General features: G+C 45.7%; 1 protein-coding gene across 3 annotated transcripts in view; it reads right to left on the bottom strand.

Moving 5' to 3' along the window:
- The window catches only part of TMCC2 (transmembrane and coiled-coil domain family 2), a 607,696-nt gene that overhangs the window by 293,905 nt on the left and 293,298 nt on the right, over positions 1 to 20,493 (bottom strand). The window contains exon 1 of one of the 3 annotated variants that reach the window (XM_063955103.1): positions 14,128 to 15,221. The exons of 1 other annotated variant lie outside the window; for it this stretch is intronic. In XM_063955103.1, coding sequence (XP_063811173.1) covers positions 14,128 to 14,313 — 186 coding nt within the window. In that variant the 5' untranslated portion in view covers positions 14,314 to 15,221. Of the gene's footprint in view, positions 1 to 14,127; positions 15,222 to 20,493 lie in introns of those variants that run through there. One more of the 3 variants, XM_063955104.1, reaches the window with a different exon arrangement.

Raw genomic sequence — 20,493 nt, 5'->3', positions numbered from 1 at the left:
GCACATCCAGGCTGAGGCGATCGCTGGTCGCAGTATAACACCAGCATGTGTGTGTATACTTTTTAGGATATTTTTCAGCCTCCTATCAGCTGGCTCCTTAAGTACGGCCCTATCCGTAGATGGTACCGCCACTTGTTCTGATAAGCGTGTGAGCGCCTTATCCACCCTGAGGGGTGTTTCCCACCGCGCCTTAACTTCTGGCGGGAAAGGGTATACCGCCAATAATTTTCTATCGGGGGAAACCCACGCATCATCACACACTTCATTTAATTTATCTGATTCAGGAAAAACTACAGGTAGTTTTTTCACCTCACACATAATACCCTTTTTTGTGGTACTTGGAGTATCAGAAATATGTAACACCTCCTTCATTGCCCTTAACGTGTGGCCCTAAAAGAAAATACGTTTGTTTCTTCACCGTCGACACTGAAATCAGTGTCCGTGTCTGGGTCTGTGTCGACCGACTGAGGTAAATGGGCATTTTACAGCCCCTGACGGTGTTTGAGACGCCTGGACAGATACTAATTTGTTCGCCGGCCCTCTCATGTCGTCAACCGGCTTGCAGCGTGTTGACATTGTCACGTAATTTCCATAAATAAGCCATCCATTCCGGTGTCGACTCCCTAGAGAGTGACATCACCATTACAGGCAATTTGCTCCGCCTCCTCACCAATATTTTCCTCATACATGTCGACACACACGTACCGACATACAGCAAACACATAGGGAATGCTCTGATAGAGGACAGGACCCACTAGCCCTTTGGGGAGACAGAGGGAGAGTTTGCCAGCACACACCAAAACGCTATAATTATCCAGGGACAACCTTTATATAAGTGTTCCTTTTATAGCATTTTAATATATATACATATCGCCAAATCAGTGCCCCCCCTCTCTGTTTTAACCCTGTTTCTGTAGTGCAGTGCAGGGGAGATCATGGGAGCCTTCCCACCAGCCTTTCTGTGAGGGAAAATGGCGCTGTGTGCTGAGGAGAATAGGCCCCGCCCCCTTTTCGGCGGGCTTCTTCTCCGGAGTTTTAGATATCTGGCAGGGGTTAAATACATCCATATAGCCTCAAGGGCTATATGTGATGTATTTTTCGCCATACAGGTATTATACATTGCTGCCCAGGGCGCCCCCCCCCCAGCGCCCTGCACCCTCCGTGACCGCTGTGTGAAGTGTGCTGACAACAATGGCGCACAGCTGCAGTGCTGTGCGCTACCTGATGAAGACTGAGAGTCTTCTGCCGCCTGGTTCCGGACCTCTTCATCTTCAGCATCTGCAAGGGGGGTCGGCGGCGCGGCTCCGGGACGAACCCCAGGGCGAGCCCTGTGTTCCGACTCCCTCTGGAGCTATGTCCAGTAGCCTAAGAATCCAATCCATCCTGCACGCAGGTGAGTTGAAAATCTCTCCCCTAAGTCCCTCGATGCAGTGAGCCTGTTGCCAGCAGGACTCACTGAAAATAAAGAACCTAAAAACTTTTTCTAAGCAACTCTTTAAGAGAGCCACCCAGATTGCACCCTTCTCGGCCGGGCACAAAAACCTAACTGAGGCTTGGAGGAGGGTCATAGGGGGAGGAGCCAGTACACACCATGTGATCCTAAAAGCTTGCTTTTGTGCCCTGTCTCCTGCGGAGCCGCTATTCCCCATGGTCCTGACGGAGTCCCCAGCATCCACTAGGACGTTAGAGAAATAAATATTTTTCTGGTTCTTGACACTTTTTAAAATGCTTCTCAATTACAGCTTAATCATGCTAGCTTAATTTCTTCATTTACAAAAATGAACTCAGTGGCCTCTTTATTAGATACACCTCTACACCTACTCATTAACATTAATGCATATATCTAATCAGCAAATCAATGCATAAAAAGTAAGCTGACATGGTGCAGAGATTAAGTTGTTGTTCAGACCATACACCCGAATGGGGAAGAAATGTGATCTAGGTGATTTTTACAGTGAATGATTGCTGGTGCCAGGTAGGGTATTTTATGTATTTCAGATACTGCTGACTTTCTGGGACTTTCACAACAATCCCCAGAGAAAGGTAAGCATAACATAAAGTATTCAATGCATGGCAGAGTTCTGTAGGCAAAAACATGTTAACAAGAGAAGTCAAAAGAGAGCTGCCAGAATGGTTCAAGGCAACAGGAACTCAAATAACTCTGCGCTACAACAGTGGTATGCAGAACAGCATCTCAGAACGCGCAACATATCAAACATTGAAGTTGATGGGCCAAAGCAATAGAAGACCACGCACATGTTCCATCCCTTTAGCTAAGAATAGGAGAGGAAAAAGTTGCATGGTCTGATGGAACTTGGGGGGTAATTCCAAGTTGATCGCAGCAGGATTTTTTTTAGCAGTTGGCCAAAACCATGTGCACTGCAGGGGAGGCAGATATAACATGTACAGAGAGAGTTAGATTTGGGTGGGGTGTGTTCAATCTGCAATCTAATTTGCAGTGTAAAAATAAAGCAGCCAGTATTTACCCTGCACAGAAAATAAGAATTTACTCACCGGTAATTCTATTTCTCGTAGTCCGTAGTGGATGCTGGGAACTCCGTAAGGACCATGGGGAATAGCGGGCTCCGAAGGAGGCTGGGCACTCTAGAAAGATCTTAGACTACCTGGTGTGCACTGGCTCCTCCCACTATGACCCTCCTCCAAGCCTCAGTTAGGTACTGTGCCCGGACGAGCGTACACAATAAGGAAGGATTTTGAATCCCGGGTAAGACTCATACCAGCCACACCAATCACACCGTACAACTCGTGATATGAAACACAGTTAACAGTATGAAACAATAGAGCCTCTCAACAGATGGCTCAACAATAACCCGATTTAGTTAACAATAACTATGTACAAGTATTGCAGATAAACTGCACTTGGGATGGGCGCCCAGCATCCACTACGGACTACGAGAAATAGAATTACCGGTGAGTAAATTCTTATTTTCTCTGACGTCCTAGTGGATGCTGGGAACTCCGTAAGGACCATGGGGATTATACCAAAGCTCCCAAATGGGCGGGAGAGTGCGGATGACTCTGCAGCACCGAATGAGAGAACTCCAGGTCCTCCTCAGCCAGGGTATCAAATTGATAGAATTTTGCAAACGTGTTTGCCCCTGACCAAGTAGCAGCTCGGCAAAGTTGTAAAGCCGAGACCCCTCGGGCAGCCGCCCAAGATGAGCCCACCTTCCTTGTGGAATGGGCATTGACAGATTTTGGCTGTGGCAGGCCTGCCACAGTATGTGCAAGCTGAATTGTACTACAAATCCAACGAGCAATAGTCTGCTTAGAAGCAGGAGCACCCAGCTTGTTGGGTGCATACAGGATAAACAGCGAGTCAGATTTTCTGACTCCAGCCGTCCTGGAAACATATATTTTCAGGGCCCTGACAACATCTAGCAACTTGGAGTCCTCCAAGTCCCTAGTAGCCGCAGGGCACCACAATAGGCTGGTTCAGGTGAAACGCTGACACCACCTTAGGGAGAAACTGGGGACGAGTCCTCAATTCTGCCCTATCCATATGGAAAATCAGATAAGGGCTTTTACATGATAAAGCCGCCAACTCTGACACTCGCCTGGCTGAAGCCAAGGCCAATAACATGACCACTTTCCACGTGAGATATTTCAGATCCACGGTTTTTAGTGGCTCAAACCAATGTGATTTTAAGAAACTCAACATCACGTTGATATCCCAAGGTGCCACAGGAGGCACAAATGGGGGCTGAATATGCAGCACTCCTTTCACAAATGTCTGAACTTCAGGTACTGAAGCTAGTTCTTTTTGAAAGAAAATTGACAGAGCCGAGATCTGTACCTTAATGGAGCCCAGTTTTAGGCCCATATTCACTCCTGCTTGCAGGAAATGCAGAAATCGACCTAGTTGAAATTCCTCTGTTGGGGCCTATTTGACCTCGCACCATGCAACATATTTCCGCCATATGCGGTGATAATGCTTTGCCGTAACATCTTTCCTGGCTTTAATAAGCGTAGGAATGACTTCCTCCGGAATGCCCTTTTCCTTCAGGATCCGGCGTTCAACCGCCATGCCGTCAAACGCAGCCGCGGTAAGTCTTGGAACAGACAGGGGCCCTGCTGCAGCAGGTCCTGTCTGAGCGGCAGAGACCACGGGTCCTCTGAGATCATCTCTTGAAGTTCCGGGTACCACGCTCTTCTCGGCCAATCCGGAACCACGAGAATTGTGTTTACTCCTCGCTTTCTTATTATTCTCAATACCTTTGGTATGAGAGGTAGAGGAGGGAACACATAAACTGACCGGTACACCCACGGTGTCACTAGAGCGTCCACAGCTATCGCCTGAGGGTCTCTTGACCTGGCGCAATACTTCTCTAGTTTTTTGTTTAGGCGGGACGTCATCATGTCCACCTGTGGACGACCCCATTGATTTACAATCATTTGGAAGACTTCTGGATGAAGTCCCCACTCTCCCGGGTGGAGGTCGTGCCTGCTGAGAAAGTCTGCTTCCCAGTTGTCCACTCCCGGGATGAACACTGCTGACAGTGCTAGTACATGATTCTCCGCCCATCGGAGAATTTTTGTGGCTTCTGCCATCGCCGTCCTGCTTCTTGTGCCGCCCTGTCGATTCACATGGGCGACTGCCGTGATGTTGTCTGACTGGATCAGCACCGGCTGGTGTAGGAGCAGGGATTTTGCTTGACTTAGGGCATTGTAAATGGCCCTTAGTTCCAGAATATTTATGTGAAGGGCAGTCTCCTGACTTGACCATAGTCCTTGGAAATTTCTTCCCTTTGCGACTGCCCCCCAGCCTCGTAGGCTGGCATCCGTGGTCACCAGGACCCAGTCCTGTATGCCGAATCTGCGGCCCTCCAGAAGATGAGCACTGTGCAGCCACCACAGAAGAGACACCCTGGTTCGTGGAGACAGGGTTATTAAACGATGCATCTGAAGATGCGATCCGGACCACTTGTCCAACAGGTCCCACTGAAAAATTCTGGCATGGAACCTGCCGAATGGAATTGCTTCGTAAGAAGCTAACCATCTTTCCCAGGACCCGCGTGCAGTGGTGCACCGATACCTGTTTTGGTTTTAGGAGATCTCTGACTAGAGAAGACAACTCCCTGGCTTTCTCCTCCGGGAGAAACACTTTTTTCTGGGCCGTGTCCAGAATCATTCCCAGGAACATTAGACGTGTCGTGGGGACCAGCTGTGACTTTGGGATATTCAGAATCCAACCGTGCTGGCTCAGCACTTCCTGAGATGGTGCTACTCCCACTAACAACTGTTCCTTGGATCGTGCCTTTATTAGGAGATCGTCCAAGTATGGGATAATTAAAACTCCCTTTTTTCGAAGGAGTATCATCATTTCCGCCATAACCTTGGTAAATACCCTCGGTGCCGTGTAGAGGCCAAACGGCAGCGTCTGGAATTGGTAATGGCAATCCTGTACCACAAATCTGAGGTACTCCTGGTGAGAATTGTAAATGGGGACATGCAGGTAAGCATCCTTGATGTCCAGGGATACCATGTAATCCCCCTCGTCCAGGCTTGCAATAACCGCCCTGAGCGATTCCATCTTGAACTTGAATTTTTTTATGTATGTGTTCAAGGATTTCAAATTTAAAATGGGTCTCACCGAACCGTCCGGTTTCGGCACCACAAATAGTGTGGAATAGTAACCCCGGCCTTGTTGAAGTAGGGGTACCTTGATTATCACCTGCTGGGAATACAGCTTGTGAATCGCTGCTAGCACCGCCTCCCTGTCTGAGGGAGCAATCTGCAAGGCGGATTTTAGGAAACGGCGGGGTGGAGTCGCCTCGAATTCCAGCCTGTATCCCTGAGATACTATTTGAAGGATCCAGGGATCCACCTGTGAGCGAGCCCACTGATCGCTGAAATTCCTGAGGCGGGCCCCCACCGTACCTGGCTCCGCCTGTGAAGCCCCACCGTCATGCGGCGGACTTGGAAGAGGAAGCGGGGGAGGACTTTTGTTCCTGGGAACCTGCTGTTTGCTGCAGCCTTTTCCCTCTGCCTCTGCCTCAAAAGACCCTCCTTTTCCCCGCTTATTTTTCTGGGACCGAAAGGACTGAACCTGATAAAATGGCGCCTTCTTAGGCTGTGAGGGGACATGGGGTAAAAATGCTGACTTCCCAGACGTTGCTGTGGAAACTAGGTCGGAGAGACCATCCCCAAATAATTCCTCCCCCTTATAAGGCAAAACTTCCATGTGCCTTTTGGAATCTGCATCTCCAGTCCACTGGCGAGTCCATAAGCATCTCCTAGCAGAGATGGATAATGCACTTACTTTAGATGCCAGCCGGCAGATTTCCCTCTGTGCATCTCTCATGTATAAGACTGAGTCTTTGATATGGTCAATTGTTAGCAGGATCGTGTCTCTGTCTAACGTGTCAATATCTTCTGACAGTTTATCTGACCACGCAGCGGCAGCACTGCACATCCATGCTGACGCAATAGCTGGTCTGAGTATAATGCCTGAGTGTGTATATACAGACTTCAGGATCGCCTCCTGCTTTCTATCAACAGGTTCCTTAAGGGCGGCCGTATCCTGGGACGGTAGTGCCACCTTTTTAGACAAACGTGTGAGCGCTTTATCCACCTTCGGTGGGGTTTCCCAACGTAACCTATCCTCTGGCGGGAAAGGGAACGCCATTAGTAGCTTCTTAGGAATTACCAATTTCTTATCAGGGGAAGCCCACGCTTCTTCACACACTTCATTTAATTCATCTGATGGGGGAAGAACTACAGGTAGTTTTTTCTCCCCAAACATAATACCCTTTTTTGTGGTACCTGGATGTAAATCAGAAATATTTAACACCTCTTTCATTGCCTCAATCATGCAGTGAATGGCCTTAACGGGCATTAAATTTGACTCATCGTCGTCGACACTGGTGTCAGTATCCGTGTCGACATCTACTTGTGCCACCTGAGATAGCGGGCGTTTCAGAGCCCCTGATGACTTTTGAGACACCTGGACAGGCACGAGCTGAAGACTCGGCTGTCCCACAGTCGGCATGTCGTCAAATTTTTTATGTAAGGAGTCTATACGTGCACTCATTTCCTGCCATAATACCATCCACTCAGGTGTCTGACCCCCAAGGGGTGACATCCCTGCTAAAGGCATCTGCTCCCCCTCCACATCATTATCCTCCTCAAACATGTCGACACAGCCACACACACAGGGAATGCTCCAACAGAGGACAGGACCCACAAAAGCCCTTTGGGGGGACAGAGTAAGAGTATGCCAGCACACACCAGAGCGCTATATATATATACAGGGACTAACTGAGTTATGTCCCTAATAGCTGCTTTTCAATATAATATACTGTATACAGTGCCAATTTTAATGCCCCCCCTCTCTTTTCCCTCTTACTGTACTGTAGAATTGCAGGGAAGAGCCAGGGAGCTTCCTTCCAGCCGAGCTGTGAGGGAAAAATGGCGCCAGTGTGCTGAGGAGATAGGCTCCGCCCCTTTTTCGCGGCGTATTCTCCCGCTTTTTATGGGATTCTGGCAGGGGTATTTACCTCATATATAGCCCCAGGGGCTATATATTGAGGTATTTTAGCCAGCCAAGGTGTGTTTATTGCTGCCTCAGGGCGCCCTCCCCCAGCGCCCTGCACCCTCAGTGACCGGAGTGTGAAGTGTGTATGAGGAGCAATGGCGCACAGCTGCAGTGCTGTGCGCTACCTTGGTGAAGACAGGATGTCTTCATGCCGCCGATTTTCCGGACCATCTTCTTGCTTCTGGCTCTGTAAGGGGGACGGCGGCGCGGCTCCGGGACCGAACATCAAGGCTGGGCCTGCGGTCGATCCCTCTGGAGCTAATGGTGTCCAGTAGCCTAAGAAGGCTGCAAGCAGGCGAGTTCGCTTCTTCTCCCCTTAGTCCCTCGCTGCAGTGAGCCTGTTGCCAGCAGGTCTTACTGAAAATAACAAATTCTAAGACTATAACTTTCTAAGAGCTCAGGAGAGCCCCTAGTGTGCATCCAACCTCGGCCGGGCACGAAATCTAACTGAGGCTTGGAGGAGGGTCATAGTGGGAGGAGCCAGTGCACACCAGGTAGTCTAAGATCTTTCTAGAGTGCCCAGCCTCCTTCGGAGCCCGCTATTCCCCATGGTCCTTACGGAGTTCCCAGCATCCACTAGAACGTCAGAGAAATAAAATAACCCACCCAAATCTAACTCTCTCTGCACATGTTATATCTGCCTCCCCTGCAGTGCACATGGTTTTGCCCAACTGCTAAAAAAAATCCTGCTGCGATCAACTTGGAATTACCCCCTTGATTTCTGCAGCAACATTCAGATGGTAGAATCCAAATTTGGCATATACTGCACAACATTAATCCATCCTGCCTTGTATCAATGAATCAGGCTGGCATTGGTAGTTTAAGGGTGTAGTAGGGTATGCCGGCGGCCGGGCTCCTTATCATTAAACTACAGGTGGTCTTCTGTTTGCTGGCGGCCGGGCTCCCGACGACCAGCATACCGGCGCCGGCATACAGACATCTTTTCTCCCTCATGGGGGTCCACGATCCCCCTGGAGGGAGAATAGATAGCACGCCACCGTTCCCGCAGCGTGGCTAGTGCAGCGAGCCCGCAAGGGGCTCATTTGCGCTCGCCAAGCTGTGGAATGTATTCACAGCGCTTCACTTTTTCCACATTTTGTTATGTTGCAACCTTATTCCAAAATGGAATAAATAAATTTTTTCCCATCAAAATTCTACACACAATACCCCATAACGACGACGTGAGATTTTTGCAAATTTATTAAAAATAAAAAGAATAAGAAATCACATGTACATAAGTATTCACAGCCTTTGCCGTGAAGCTCAAAACTGAGCTCAGGTGCATCCTGTTTCCACTGATCATCCTTGAGATGTTCCTACAGCTTAATTGGAGTCCACCTGTGGTATATTCAGTTGATTGGATAAGATTTGGAAAGGCACACTCCTGTCTATATAAAGTCCCACACTTGACAGTGCATGTCTGAGCACAAACCAAGCATGAAGTCAAAGGAATTATTATCTGTAGACCTCCGAGACAGAAGGGGATAGAAAAAGATCTGCTGCTTTAAAGCTCCCAATGAGCACAGTAGCTTCCTTCATCCGTAAATGGAAGAAGTTCGGAACAACCAGGACTCTTTCTAGTTCAATCGGATCTTTCTAAGCGATCGGAGGAGAAGGGCCCTAGTCAGGGAGGTGACCAAGAACCCGATGGTCACTCTGTCAGAGTACCAGCATTCCTCTGTGGAGAGAGGAGAACCTTCAAGATGGACAACCATCTCTGCAGCAATCCACCAATCAGGCCTGTATGGCAGAGTGGCCAGACGGAAGCCACTCCTTAGTAAAAAGCACATGGCAGCCCGCCAGGAGTTTGCCAAAATGCACCTGAAGGACTCTCGGACCATGAGAAACAAAATTCTCTGGTCTGATGTGACAAATATTTAACTCTTCGGTGTGAATGCCAGGCGTCATGTTTGGAGGAAACGAGGAACCGCTCAGCACCAGGCCAATGCCATCCCTACAGTGTAGCATGGTGGCGGCAGCATCATGCTGTGGGGATGCTTTTCAGCGGCAGGAACTGGGAGGCTAGTCAGGATAGAGGGAAAGATAAATGCAGCAATGTACAGAGACATCTTGGATGAAAACCTGCTCCAGAGCGCTCTTGACCTCAGACTGGGGTGACGGTTCATCTTTCAGCAGGACAACGACCCTATCACACAGCCAATATGTCAAAGGAGTGGCTTCAGGACAAATCTGTGAATGTCCTTGAGTGACCCAGCCAGAGCCCAGACTTGAATCCGATTGAACATCTCTGGAGAGATCTGAAAATGGCTGAGCACCGACGCTTCCCATCCAACCTGATGGAGCTTGAAAGGTGCTGCAAAGAGGAATGGGCGAAACTGCCCAAAGATAGGTGTGCCAAGCTCATGTCACCATATTTAAACACTTGAGGCTGTAATTGCTGCCAAAGGTGCATCAACAAGGTATTGAGCAAGGGCTGTTAATACTTATGTACATGTGATTTCTTAGTTTTTATTTTTTAGAAATTAGCAAAAGCTCAAAAAAACTTTTTTCACGTTGTCATTATGGGGTATTGTGTGTAGAATTTTGAGGGGAAAAGTGAATTTATTCCAGTTTGGAATAAGGCTGTAACATAACAAAATGTGGAAAAAGGGAAGTACTGAGAATACTTTCCGGACTCAGTCTTTATTGAATTGAAGCTGTTGTAGGTGGGGTGGTGTCTGTGTGTATTATAGACAGAGCACATGTATGACTGGAATAATCCTGATACCTGGTCTGACTTCATCATGAAGTCAGACCAGATGAAACGCGTTGGATGATACCCGACACTACTACAAAATCCTCAAATAAGCTATTTTTATATATCTTCCTATCCTTGATACGTACAATTAAGAGATTTTTTTATATGTTTTTAAAATGTCTACTTTTTTACGTCCCCTTTTTTATGTCTTAGATTGTGTCTTAAAAAAAAAAAAAAAAAAAGAACACACAGATACATGTATCAATTCACTTTGTTGCTGTATTAATATTGTGGATTATTAATCCTGTGTTTTGCATTTTCTATGTATATTTGATTTTTAAGTGTTATTTTTGCAATAAACCCTATATATACACCTTTTATAAATACGCAGTCTCTATATACATTTACGCCACCAATGGTCGCTTAGAAGTATCTTATCCACTTTTTCCATTTTCCAATTTTAACCTGGCACACGTACTAGTGCGGGACATATTTAAGATACAGCAGACGCCCTTTACACACCAGGGAGTGGCACATAGAGACTGCAGCGTAGGGGTACCAACTAGCTGACACACTGTGATAAATAGACTACTGCTCTCTTGGCGCATATATATATATATATATATATATATATATATATATATATATATATATATATATATATATATATATATATAATACTACTTTTGTCATTTTATAACCAGTATGTGTAGATTTTATTCTAATTACTTGCAGTTGAACAGTTACAGAGTATGAAGTATAAAGAATAGGCCCAAAGCAAAACATCAAAGCTATCAAATGGTGAACCCTCTTAAGTGTGGATTTGACATGTAAATTAAAGAGTTGACAGCTAGTCTATTGGCATCCACTGTGAAAGGCAATTTTGAGAATCTGATATACACTGCGATCCTGCACAAGTTCAATTTTTAGTAGTCCTATTATCCAGATCACTTAGCGAAGAGCAACCCATCATTGTAGAGTAAATACTAAAAAAAACATAAAAAATATAAACGTCATTCATAGAGGCACACATTTCAAAAGAATATTATATGAACACTATAAAAATGCTTCTAAAGTGTCCACTATGTTTGAATTATATTGGGAGGATGTTGGAAACACACAAAAAATTCATTAATTTCAAATGCGCGGCATCCAGTTCTTTAAAAACAGAGTTTGAGACAACTGAGAAATAACTGATCACAAACTAGAGTATTAAAATAGTGCATGCATATACTATACACTAGTAGGATACTGCCTGACAGACCAAGCATCAGGCAACAGGGCAGGTTTCCAATTTAGACACAATTACTATATGACACAAACCCTTTTGGCACCATATAATCGTGATACCACGTCAAAAGCACAACTGATAGGTGCATGTGATAATATCAGAAATAAGTCATAGGCGAGAATTGGAGGGAAAAGTATATTTAAAGTGTATTTACTAAGGCTGAGTACACACTTTAACGACGGATCTGCTGACCCACAGATCGCTGATCAAGATGCCAATTCTAGTAAGCATATACAATTGCTAATCGGCCGCTCAATATATCTGGCCATACTACACAACTGGACGGGCATTTAAATGTCCCTGCCCAGTTGTGATGTCATTGTCATCAATTACTGCGGCTGGCATACTGGTCGGCTGTACACCCACATAGAAGTATATATATATATATATATATATATATATATATATATATATATATATATATATACACACACACACACATACAGATGCTGCGGTCCGGCACTCCATGTAAGCCTTTTCAGATAACTGTCGCTGGTGCCATCACAGTGTGGATTCCATAGTATTGCAAAGGTGCAGCACTCATGCTTGTCTCATAAAGAAATGGACATCCGTCCTCCGTTATTCTTGTTTGAAGAATAACTGAGGACGGATGTCCATTTCTTTATGAGACAAGCATGAGTGCCGCACCTTTGCAATACTATATATATATATATATATATATATATATATATATATATATATATATATATATATATATATATATATATAACATATATATATATACTCTTGCAAGATATATCAGCATCGGTTGTGCTGCAGGGCAGATGCAATATGTCTGTGAATTGTGTAGTTCACAGACATATCGGTTGTACACATGGACAGATGCACTATGCGATATGTCGTTCGTCAGCCAAACGAACGACATATCGCATGGTGTGTACCTAACCTAAAATGAAGAACTTTCTCCAGCAGAATGGTTTCATATCAGATCCTGTTTTAGATTTCTTTGGCTTCACTTTACTTCAGTAGATGTCAGCCAGTATCAATGTGGGGCACTACGAAGTGCCAGCGTTCACACTGTTTCTTTAGCACCCCGTGACCACCAACATCACAGATTTTTCTTTGCACCCCATAGAGGTGTGCAGGAAAATTTGCAATGTTGTGGTACCATAGTGAGCAGGTGCAGACACACATCGCAATGGTACACAGAGATTAACAGAATTGCCCTCTAGGAAGCTACGCTTGAGGAAAAGCACAACTTACTTCTGGACTCACTTATATCTTGTCTGAACAATTAAGTTCTTACCAGAATTACGTCTTCTAACGTTGCAAAGAATATTACATACCCTCCTGAAATGATGAGTGTTTATTACATAGCCGAAGCTGTTTAGTGACTGCCTTTATAAAAGTTGAGCTGATTTTATTACCTCTTACCCAACACCGGTCTCAGACACATCAGTCTCATGCAGATATTGTATCTTAAAGTACACCTTCAAAATAAGATTTGCAGAAAAGAGAAAATTCATCATGTTCAACAACCTGATTTCCATAATGTGCATATTGCTAACAGCCCACTCCACAGTTCTCACACCAAACACAGCCAGCAAAACTTTATTCTCATTCCAGCGTCTCTATGGAAACAGCTACAGAGCCAAATAAGTTCAATACACTCCACCTTGCGATGCTCTGCAGGGGAATGCATGTTGCCGACAACTGTCAATGTATGGTTGCAATACATATAACCAAGAGGAAGTGGTGGATCGTTTGGTATGTACAGTATGTTTGTGCATATTGGAAAGACGCCATATAAAGTGTTGTGTACTATTTGTTTTGGTTGTCTGTTAAGTCCCAAACTGATAGACAAGTATAATAAAGCGGTTTCTTAATGTAAAAGTAGTAATTGTATCAGTGATTTTTTTTTCAACCACAATATGTTTATATTAAGAAAAGAATGTAGGACAGTATGCAATTCATATGGAGAGAAAGTATAGTATTTATCAGGTTATCAATCATCAGAAACTCAGTTTAACTTGTACAAAAGTGTATATAAATCAGGAGGTCTCTACGTTACACAGAATGCCTGGACACTGCAATAATGATAACTTAGTCAATATAGAATTTTCAGTGCATTATAAACCACATAACAATGATGCCCTGAAAACAGAACATTCATTGCCCTGATATACAGTACATAGTATTGCACACCAAACATATATACTGTAGTAGTGACTACAAAACAGATGTGTCCAGTGTTTGAATGTGTTTATTCTGTTAACCCTGTAGCTAAACGATATCATCCCTTCTGTTAACCAATATCATACTCTTCCTGCCTATAAATAAAATGCATGAAGCAAGTCTGAGAAATTTTGTTCCTATATAGTCCATCTGAAGTAACAATAACCAGAGGCTTAAATATTGCAATGTCTTTTACTTGTCTCCATTAACAATGCTCTGTGTTTGCTGGTAAATGATGACAAATGTAACATGAATGGATACACTATGAAATATGCATACTGCTGTCTTTGCATTGAAAAATACACATATATTCATATACTGTATACCCTCATCAACTGATCCCATGACATTATACAATTTTCTTCATTCTCATACTCCTGTTACCTTGAGGTCAGGAGGTTTATTCCGGGTGATGACAGGGGGTGCCTGGTTGACAGCTGCTCCTGCAGAGCCCAGATCCCCAGGTATTGGGCTGTCTGAACCTCGCACTTCCATAACAGTAGGTGGCAAAGGAGCATCTTGTGCACCCACCTCCTCAGGGTGCAATTCGTCTGACTTGCAGCGCTTCATGTATCCAGAGTGGAAGAGCAGGGGGGCAGGAACAGGGAGCAAGTATTCAGGTCACCATCAATCAGGAGAAAGCAATAGAACAGGTAAAAGGATAACAAAGGAAGGGTATACTATAAGGTCATATCAAGGAAGGGGAGAAAGTGTGTCCTTCAGAAGAAACAGACAAACTTTGCACAAATTAAAGACAAACACACTGCAGTCACATCTGTACTTAGCATAAAGTATACACATAGATCACGGTACAGTCACTCACACTACCTTTTCTGTGCACAATGGAAATATGCCTTAAGCGTGGCTTCATGAGAGGGACAGTGAGCACACGTTTTATGCCTGACATCCAATGTGCACAGCTGAATGCAGACACTACAGAGACGCTGGATTACACCCACCATACAAAGCACACAAACGCTTCACCAAATAAAATAACTAGAATCTGCCCACCATGCCCCTACGCTGGTCACACACAGTGCACAACCGTACACACTACACAAATACAATGGACACACTCACGTTCATAACATGCACAGAAATGGACACTACAGGCTATGTGAGGGAATGAAGGGGTGTAAGGCTGTGAAAGGGCCCCCAGTTTATTCCATCTTCCCGAGGCCCCTATGTCTCCCGGTCCCCGGGGCCCCGGCTCCTCCGTCCACACTTCTCCCTGCAGAGCCTGGGGTGACCAGCGCTCAACCTAACCTACTGTTGAGCGACAGAGAATCTATCCAATGGCAAGAGAGCACTTGTCAGCGGTCATCCAGTAAGAAATGGGGGATAGTCCTGAGGACGTTTCAAGGCTGGTTGAGCGGCGGGAGCTGTCACAGAAGGTGGTACTGTACTGTAGAGGGGTTACTAATAGTGAGTGCCAGGGGTCAGCCCTAAACAGTTATCGCAGACCCTCCAACATGACCCGCCCCACTAGGTACAAAATGCTCTGTTTCTGAACTTCCCTCTTAATTTATGATTTCCATCACCTGTGTTGAACGAGTTAAATGATAAGAAAGCTGTTTCTTCACAGGTGATGGCAATCATAAATTAAGAGGGAAGTCCAGAAACAGAGCATTTTGTACCTAGTGGGGCGGGTCATGTTGGAGGGTATGTTATCGCCCATTGTTCTCCGGATACTTTTCCAGCTGCACAGTATTGACAATGGAATAACTGCTTCAGATGTGCTCACTAAACAATATCATTTTAAAATGCTGCTTAGGGCAGTTGGTTTATAGTGCAATTTCAGGCTCCCCCATAATCTCCGTTTTACAGTATATTGTGTAGTTAAATATAAGCATTCTTACATAGGGAAGTGATAAAATGTATAGGCACAGCTCAATCCTGGATGTCAAATATATGACCTGAAATTTTGTAAACAGATTTGGCACGTTGATCTTTTATAGCACACTATTGTGAAGTATAAGGATGGTAATTATGTTTCATCTTACACTAGAAGCATTAGAACCTTTGAAATTTGGCTGGACTGCTATGCAATAGATAGCGCCTATCCTTGTGTAACAATACTTATTTCCCTATAGATTGTAAACTTGCGAGCAGGGCCTTCCTACCTCTATGTCTGCCTGTTATTACAGAGTTTTGTTCTATCACGTTGTTTCCAATTGTAAAGCGAAATGGAATATGGTGCACTCTATTAAGGCCCATACACACTAGGCGATTTCAGCCTTAAAAATAAACGATAACAACATAAAAGTCATTATCGTTTATTTTTAAGGCTTATATCCTCCAGTGTGAATGAGGTAATATTGATGACTGATGAACGATGCGCGCTCCCACGCGTCGTTCAGCGATCATTAATATTGAGCTGACATGCAGCTGAACCCGTCAATGTCGGGCTGAGCTGCATGTCTGGGAATGGCTGCGGTGTCGTCACTGAACATTATCGGTGAACGATAACGTTCAGTGGGGATGCAGTCAGTTTACCTCCAATCAAAATCCCGACGTTCAAAATCCCGACACCAATTGACCGATGGTCAAAATCACGACAAGGTCAAAATCCCGACATGGATAAAATACCGACATTTAAAATACCGACAAGGTCAAAATGCCGACAGGTCAAAATACTGACATGATTTTTTCATGATTTTTTTCATTGAAACCGACTTGTTCATACTTTACCATCCCAGTGGACCTGGAGGGGGAATATAATAGTGTTCCGAGCGCAGCGAGGCACCGTGCCCGAAGCGCGAGCCATGCGAGGGGACGCGGTACACTTTATATGGTGTCCATGTTGACTTATGTCGACATTCACACACAAAAAACAACAAAAAATTGCATGTCAGTATTTTGACCAGTCGGCATTTTACATGTCAGTATTTTGACCTTGTCGGTATTTTAAATGTCGGTATTTTGTCCATGTCGGGATTTTGACCTTGTCGGGATTTTGACCATCGGTCAATTGGTGTTGGGATTTTGAACGTCGGGATTTTGATTGGAGGTATTTCATACCGATCCCGTTCAGTGTGTACGCACTATAACGTTGAACACTATATTCGGGTAGTGTGTCCCTTGCCTTTAGAAACTGTTAATAATAATGATGTATATGTATACAATATTCAGTATGTGTTTAGATTACTTTTGTTCATATTTTCCAAGTAGCAATATCATATTCAGCAAGTAAGTGTACATGATACCTAAATGCTTTATACTTTTATTTTTCTTAACACATTTTTGGGAGCTTAAATATCTTTCTCCTTCGTCCTAGAGGATGCTGGGGACTCCAAAAGGACCATGGGGTATAGACGGGATCCACAGGAGACATGGGCACTTTAAGACTTTAAATGGGTGTGAACTGGCTCCTCCCTCTATGCCCCTCCTCCAGACCTCAGTTAGATTCTGTGCCCAGAGAGACTGGACACACACTAGGGGAGCTCTACAGAGTTTCTCTAAAAAATACTTTATGTTAGGTTTATTATTTTCAGGGAGCATTGCTGCAAACAGGCTCCCTGCTTCGTGGGACTGAAGGGAGAGAAGCAGACCTACTTCTGTGAGTTAAAGGCTCTGCTTCTTAGGCTACTGGGCACCATTAGCTCCAGAGGGTCTGATCACTTGGTATAGCGTAGCTGCTCGTTTCCGGAGCCGCGCCGCCGTCCCCCTCACAGTGCCAGAACAGAGAAGCCGGGTGAGTAACCGAAGCAAAGAAGACTTCAGTGTAGGCGGCAGAAGACATCAATCTCGGAGGTACCGCGCAGTGGTCGCGCTGCGCGCCATTGCTCACACACACCAACGGCACGGGGGGGCGCCCTGGGCAGCAATAAGACCTCAGATATACCTGCCAAAAGTACATACAGTGCAGGGGCTCTGTATACTACCCCCGCCAGTATAAATAAATAGCGGGACATAAGCGTGCCAGTACGGGTGCGGGGCGTGGTTCTCCCAGCTCTAATCAGCGCCATTGCTAAACGGGGGGAGGGGGGGCACAGTAAAATTGGTGTTGATTATTGTCATTAAAAGCGCTGTCAGGTCGGGGGCATTATATATATATATATATATATATATATATATATATATGTGCTTTCAGATGGGGATAGGCGCTGGGTGTGAGCTGGCAAACTCCCTCTGTGTTTCTCTAATAGGCCTTCTTGTGGGCCTGTCCCCTATAGCCCGGTGTGATAGTGGTGTCGGTACGAGTGTGTCGACATGTCTGAGGCTGAAGTCTCTTCCCAGGAGGAGGTTGGAGTAAAGACAGAACAGTGTGAGGGAGTGAATCTGTCGGCACCGCCGACTGCTGATTGGGTAAATATGTTGAGTGCCTTGAATGTAAATTTGGCTTCCTTAAATAAGAGATTGGATAAATCTGAGGCTCACAACCAAACATGGAGACAATCCATGGAAGATGCTTTATCCCAAACGCAGGCTCCCTCAGGGTCACAGAAACGGCCGTTTACCGAATTAGCAGACACTGATACCGACACAGATTCGTATTCCAGTGTCGACTATGGTGATGCCAGGTTGAATCCTAAACTGGCTAAGAGCATTCAGTACATGATTGTGGCAATAAAAGAAGTGTTGCATATCTCGGAAGACCCTGCTGTTCCTGAGACAAGGGTCTGTATGTTTAAGGGAAAGAAAGCTCCGGTAACGTTTCCTCCCTCTCATGAACTGAACACTCTTTTTGAAAAGGCTTGGGAAGTTCCTGACAAAAAGTTGCTGATTCCCAAGAGAATTATTATGGCATACCCGTTTCCCTCTGAGGATAGGAAAAGGTGGGAGTCAAACCCCAATGTGGACAAGGCTCTTGCACGGCTGTCCAAAAAGGTGGCGCTTCCGTCCCCTGACACGGCGGCCCTCAAAGATCCTGCGGATCGTAAGCAGGAAACTACTTTGAAATCTATTTATGTCACTACGGGTACACTGCTCAGACCTGCAGTAGCATTGGCATTGGTGAGTAGTGCAATTGGGAAGTGGGCAGATAACTTATCATCTGACTTGGACATCTTGGATAGGGATAATGTTCTTTTGACCCTGGGTCATATCAGGGACGCTGCAGTCTTTTTAAGGGAGGCTGCGCAAGATATTGGGTTCTTGGGATCAAGGGCCAATGCCATGGCAATCTCAGCTAGGAGAGCATTATTGACTCATCAATGGAATGGTGATGCTGAATCTAAGAGGGCTATGGAGGCGCTGCCGTATAAAGGTGGTGTTTTGTTTGGTGAGGGCCTCGCGGACCTGGTATCTACAGCTACGGCGGGTAAGTCGTCTTTTCTACCTTTTGTCCCTCCACAGCAAAAGAAAACGCGTCAGTATCAGATGCAGTCCTTTCGGTCTAGTAAATTCAAAAAAGGACGAGGGTCCTCCTTCCTTGCTGCTAGAGGTAAGGGAAGGGGAAAAAGATCACCGGCTGTGGCAAGCTCCCAGGAGCAGAAGTCCTCCCAGGCTTCTGCCAAGTCCACCGCATGACGCTGGGACTCTGCTGCGGGAGTCCGCATCGGGGGGGGGGGGGGGGGGGGGGGGCGTCTTCAGCTCTTCAGTCGGGTCTGGGCTCACTCATGCCTGGATCCTTGGGTACTGGAAACTGTGGCCCAAGGATACAAACTACAAACTGGAGTTTCAAGACGTGCCTTCCCACCGATTTTTCAAATCAACCTTGCCAGCTTCTCTTCCGGAAAGGGAAGTGGTGTGCGCTGCAATACAAAAACTGTGTCAACAGCGAGTCATTGTCACAGTACCCCCGTCACATCGAGGAGAAGGGTTTTATTCAAGTCTGTTCGTGGTCCCGAAGCCGGATGGCTCGGTCAGACCGATTCTGAATTTAAAATCCCTCAATCTATATTTGAAAAGATTCAAATTCAAGATGGAATCTCTCCGAGCAGTGATTTCTAGTCTGGAAGGGGGGGATTTAATGGTGTCAGTCGACATAAAGGATGCTTACCTACATGTCCCCATATATCCTCCACATCAGGCTTACCTGAGGTTTGCGGTTCAGGATTCTCATTACCAATTTCAGACGTTGCTGTTTGGTCTTTCCACGGCCCCGAGGATTTTCACCAAAGTAATGGCGGAAATGATGGTGCGCCTGCGCAAGCAGGGTGTCACAATTATCCCGTACTTCGACGATCTCCTCATAAAAGCGAGATCGAAGGAGCAGTTACTAAAAAACGTTGCGCTCTTCCTGACAGTTCTGCAGCAACATGGTTGGCTCCTAAATTTTCCAAAGTCACAGTTGATTCCGACAACACGGCTGTCGTTCTTGGGCATGATTCTGGACACGGAACTGCAGAGAATTTTTCTCCCGATGGAAAAAGCTCTGGAAATACAGAACATGGTCAAGGGGATTCTGAAACCGGCAAGGGTGTCGATTCATCAATGTACTCAGGTGCTGGGGAAGATGGTGGCGGCCGACGAGGTCATCCCGTTTGGCAGGTTCCATGCCAGAGTTTTTCAGTGGGACCTGTTGGACAAGTGGTCCGGGTCTCACCTACACATGCACCGGAAGATAAGCCTGTCTCCCAAGGCCAGGATTTCTCTCCTGTGGTGGCTCCAAAGTTCTCACCTTCTAGAGCAGGGGTGGGGAACCTTTTTCTACCGAGGGCCATTTGGATATTTATAAAATCCTTCGGGAGCCATACAAGTCTGCCCCCGCGCGCGCCAAAAAAATGGGTGTGGCCAGTTAAAATGGGACGTGATACACATATGCCCCCAATAGTGCAGTGCCAGATCCACAATTGCCCCCACAGT

The sequence above is a fragment of the Pseudophryne corroboree genome, chromosome 2 (genome assembly GCF_028390025.1).
Source record: "Pseudophryne corroboree isolate aPseCor3 chromosome 2, aPseCor3.hap2, whole genome shotgun sequence".
NCBI lineage: Eukaryota > Metazoa > Chordata > Amphibia > Anura > Myobatrachidae > Pseudophryne > Pseudophryne corroboree.
This window is presented reverse-complemented; position numbering and strand designations above follow the sequence as displayed.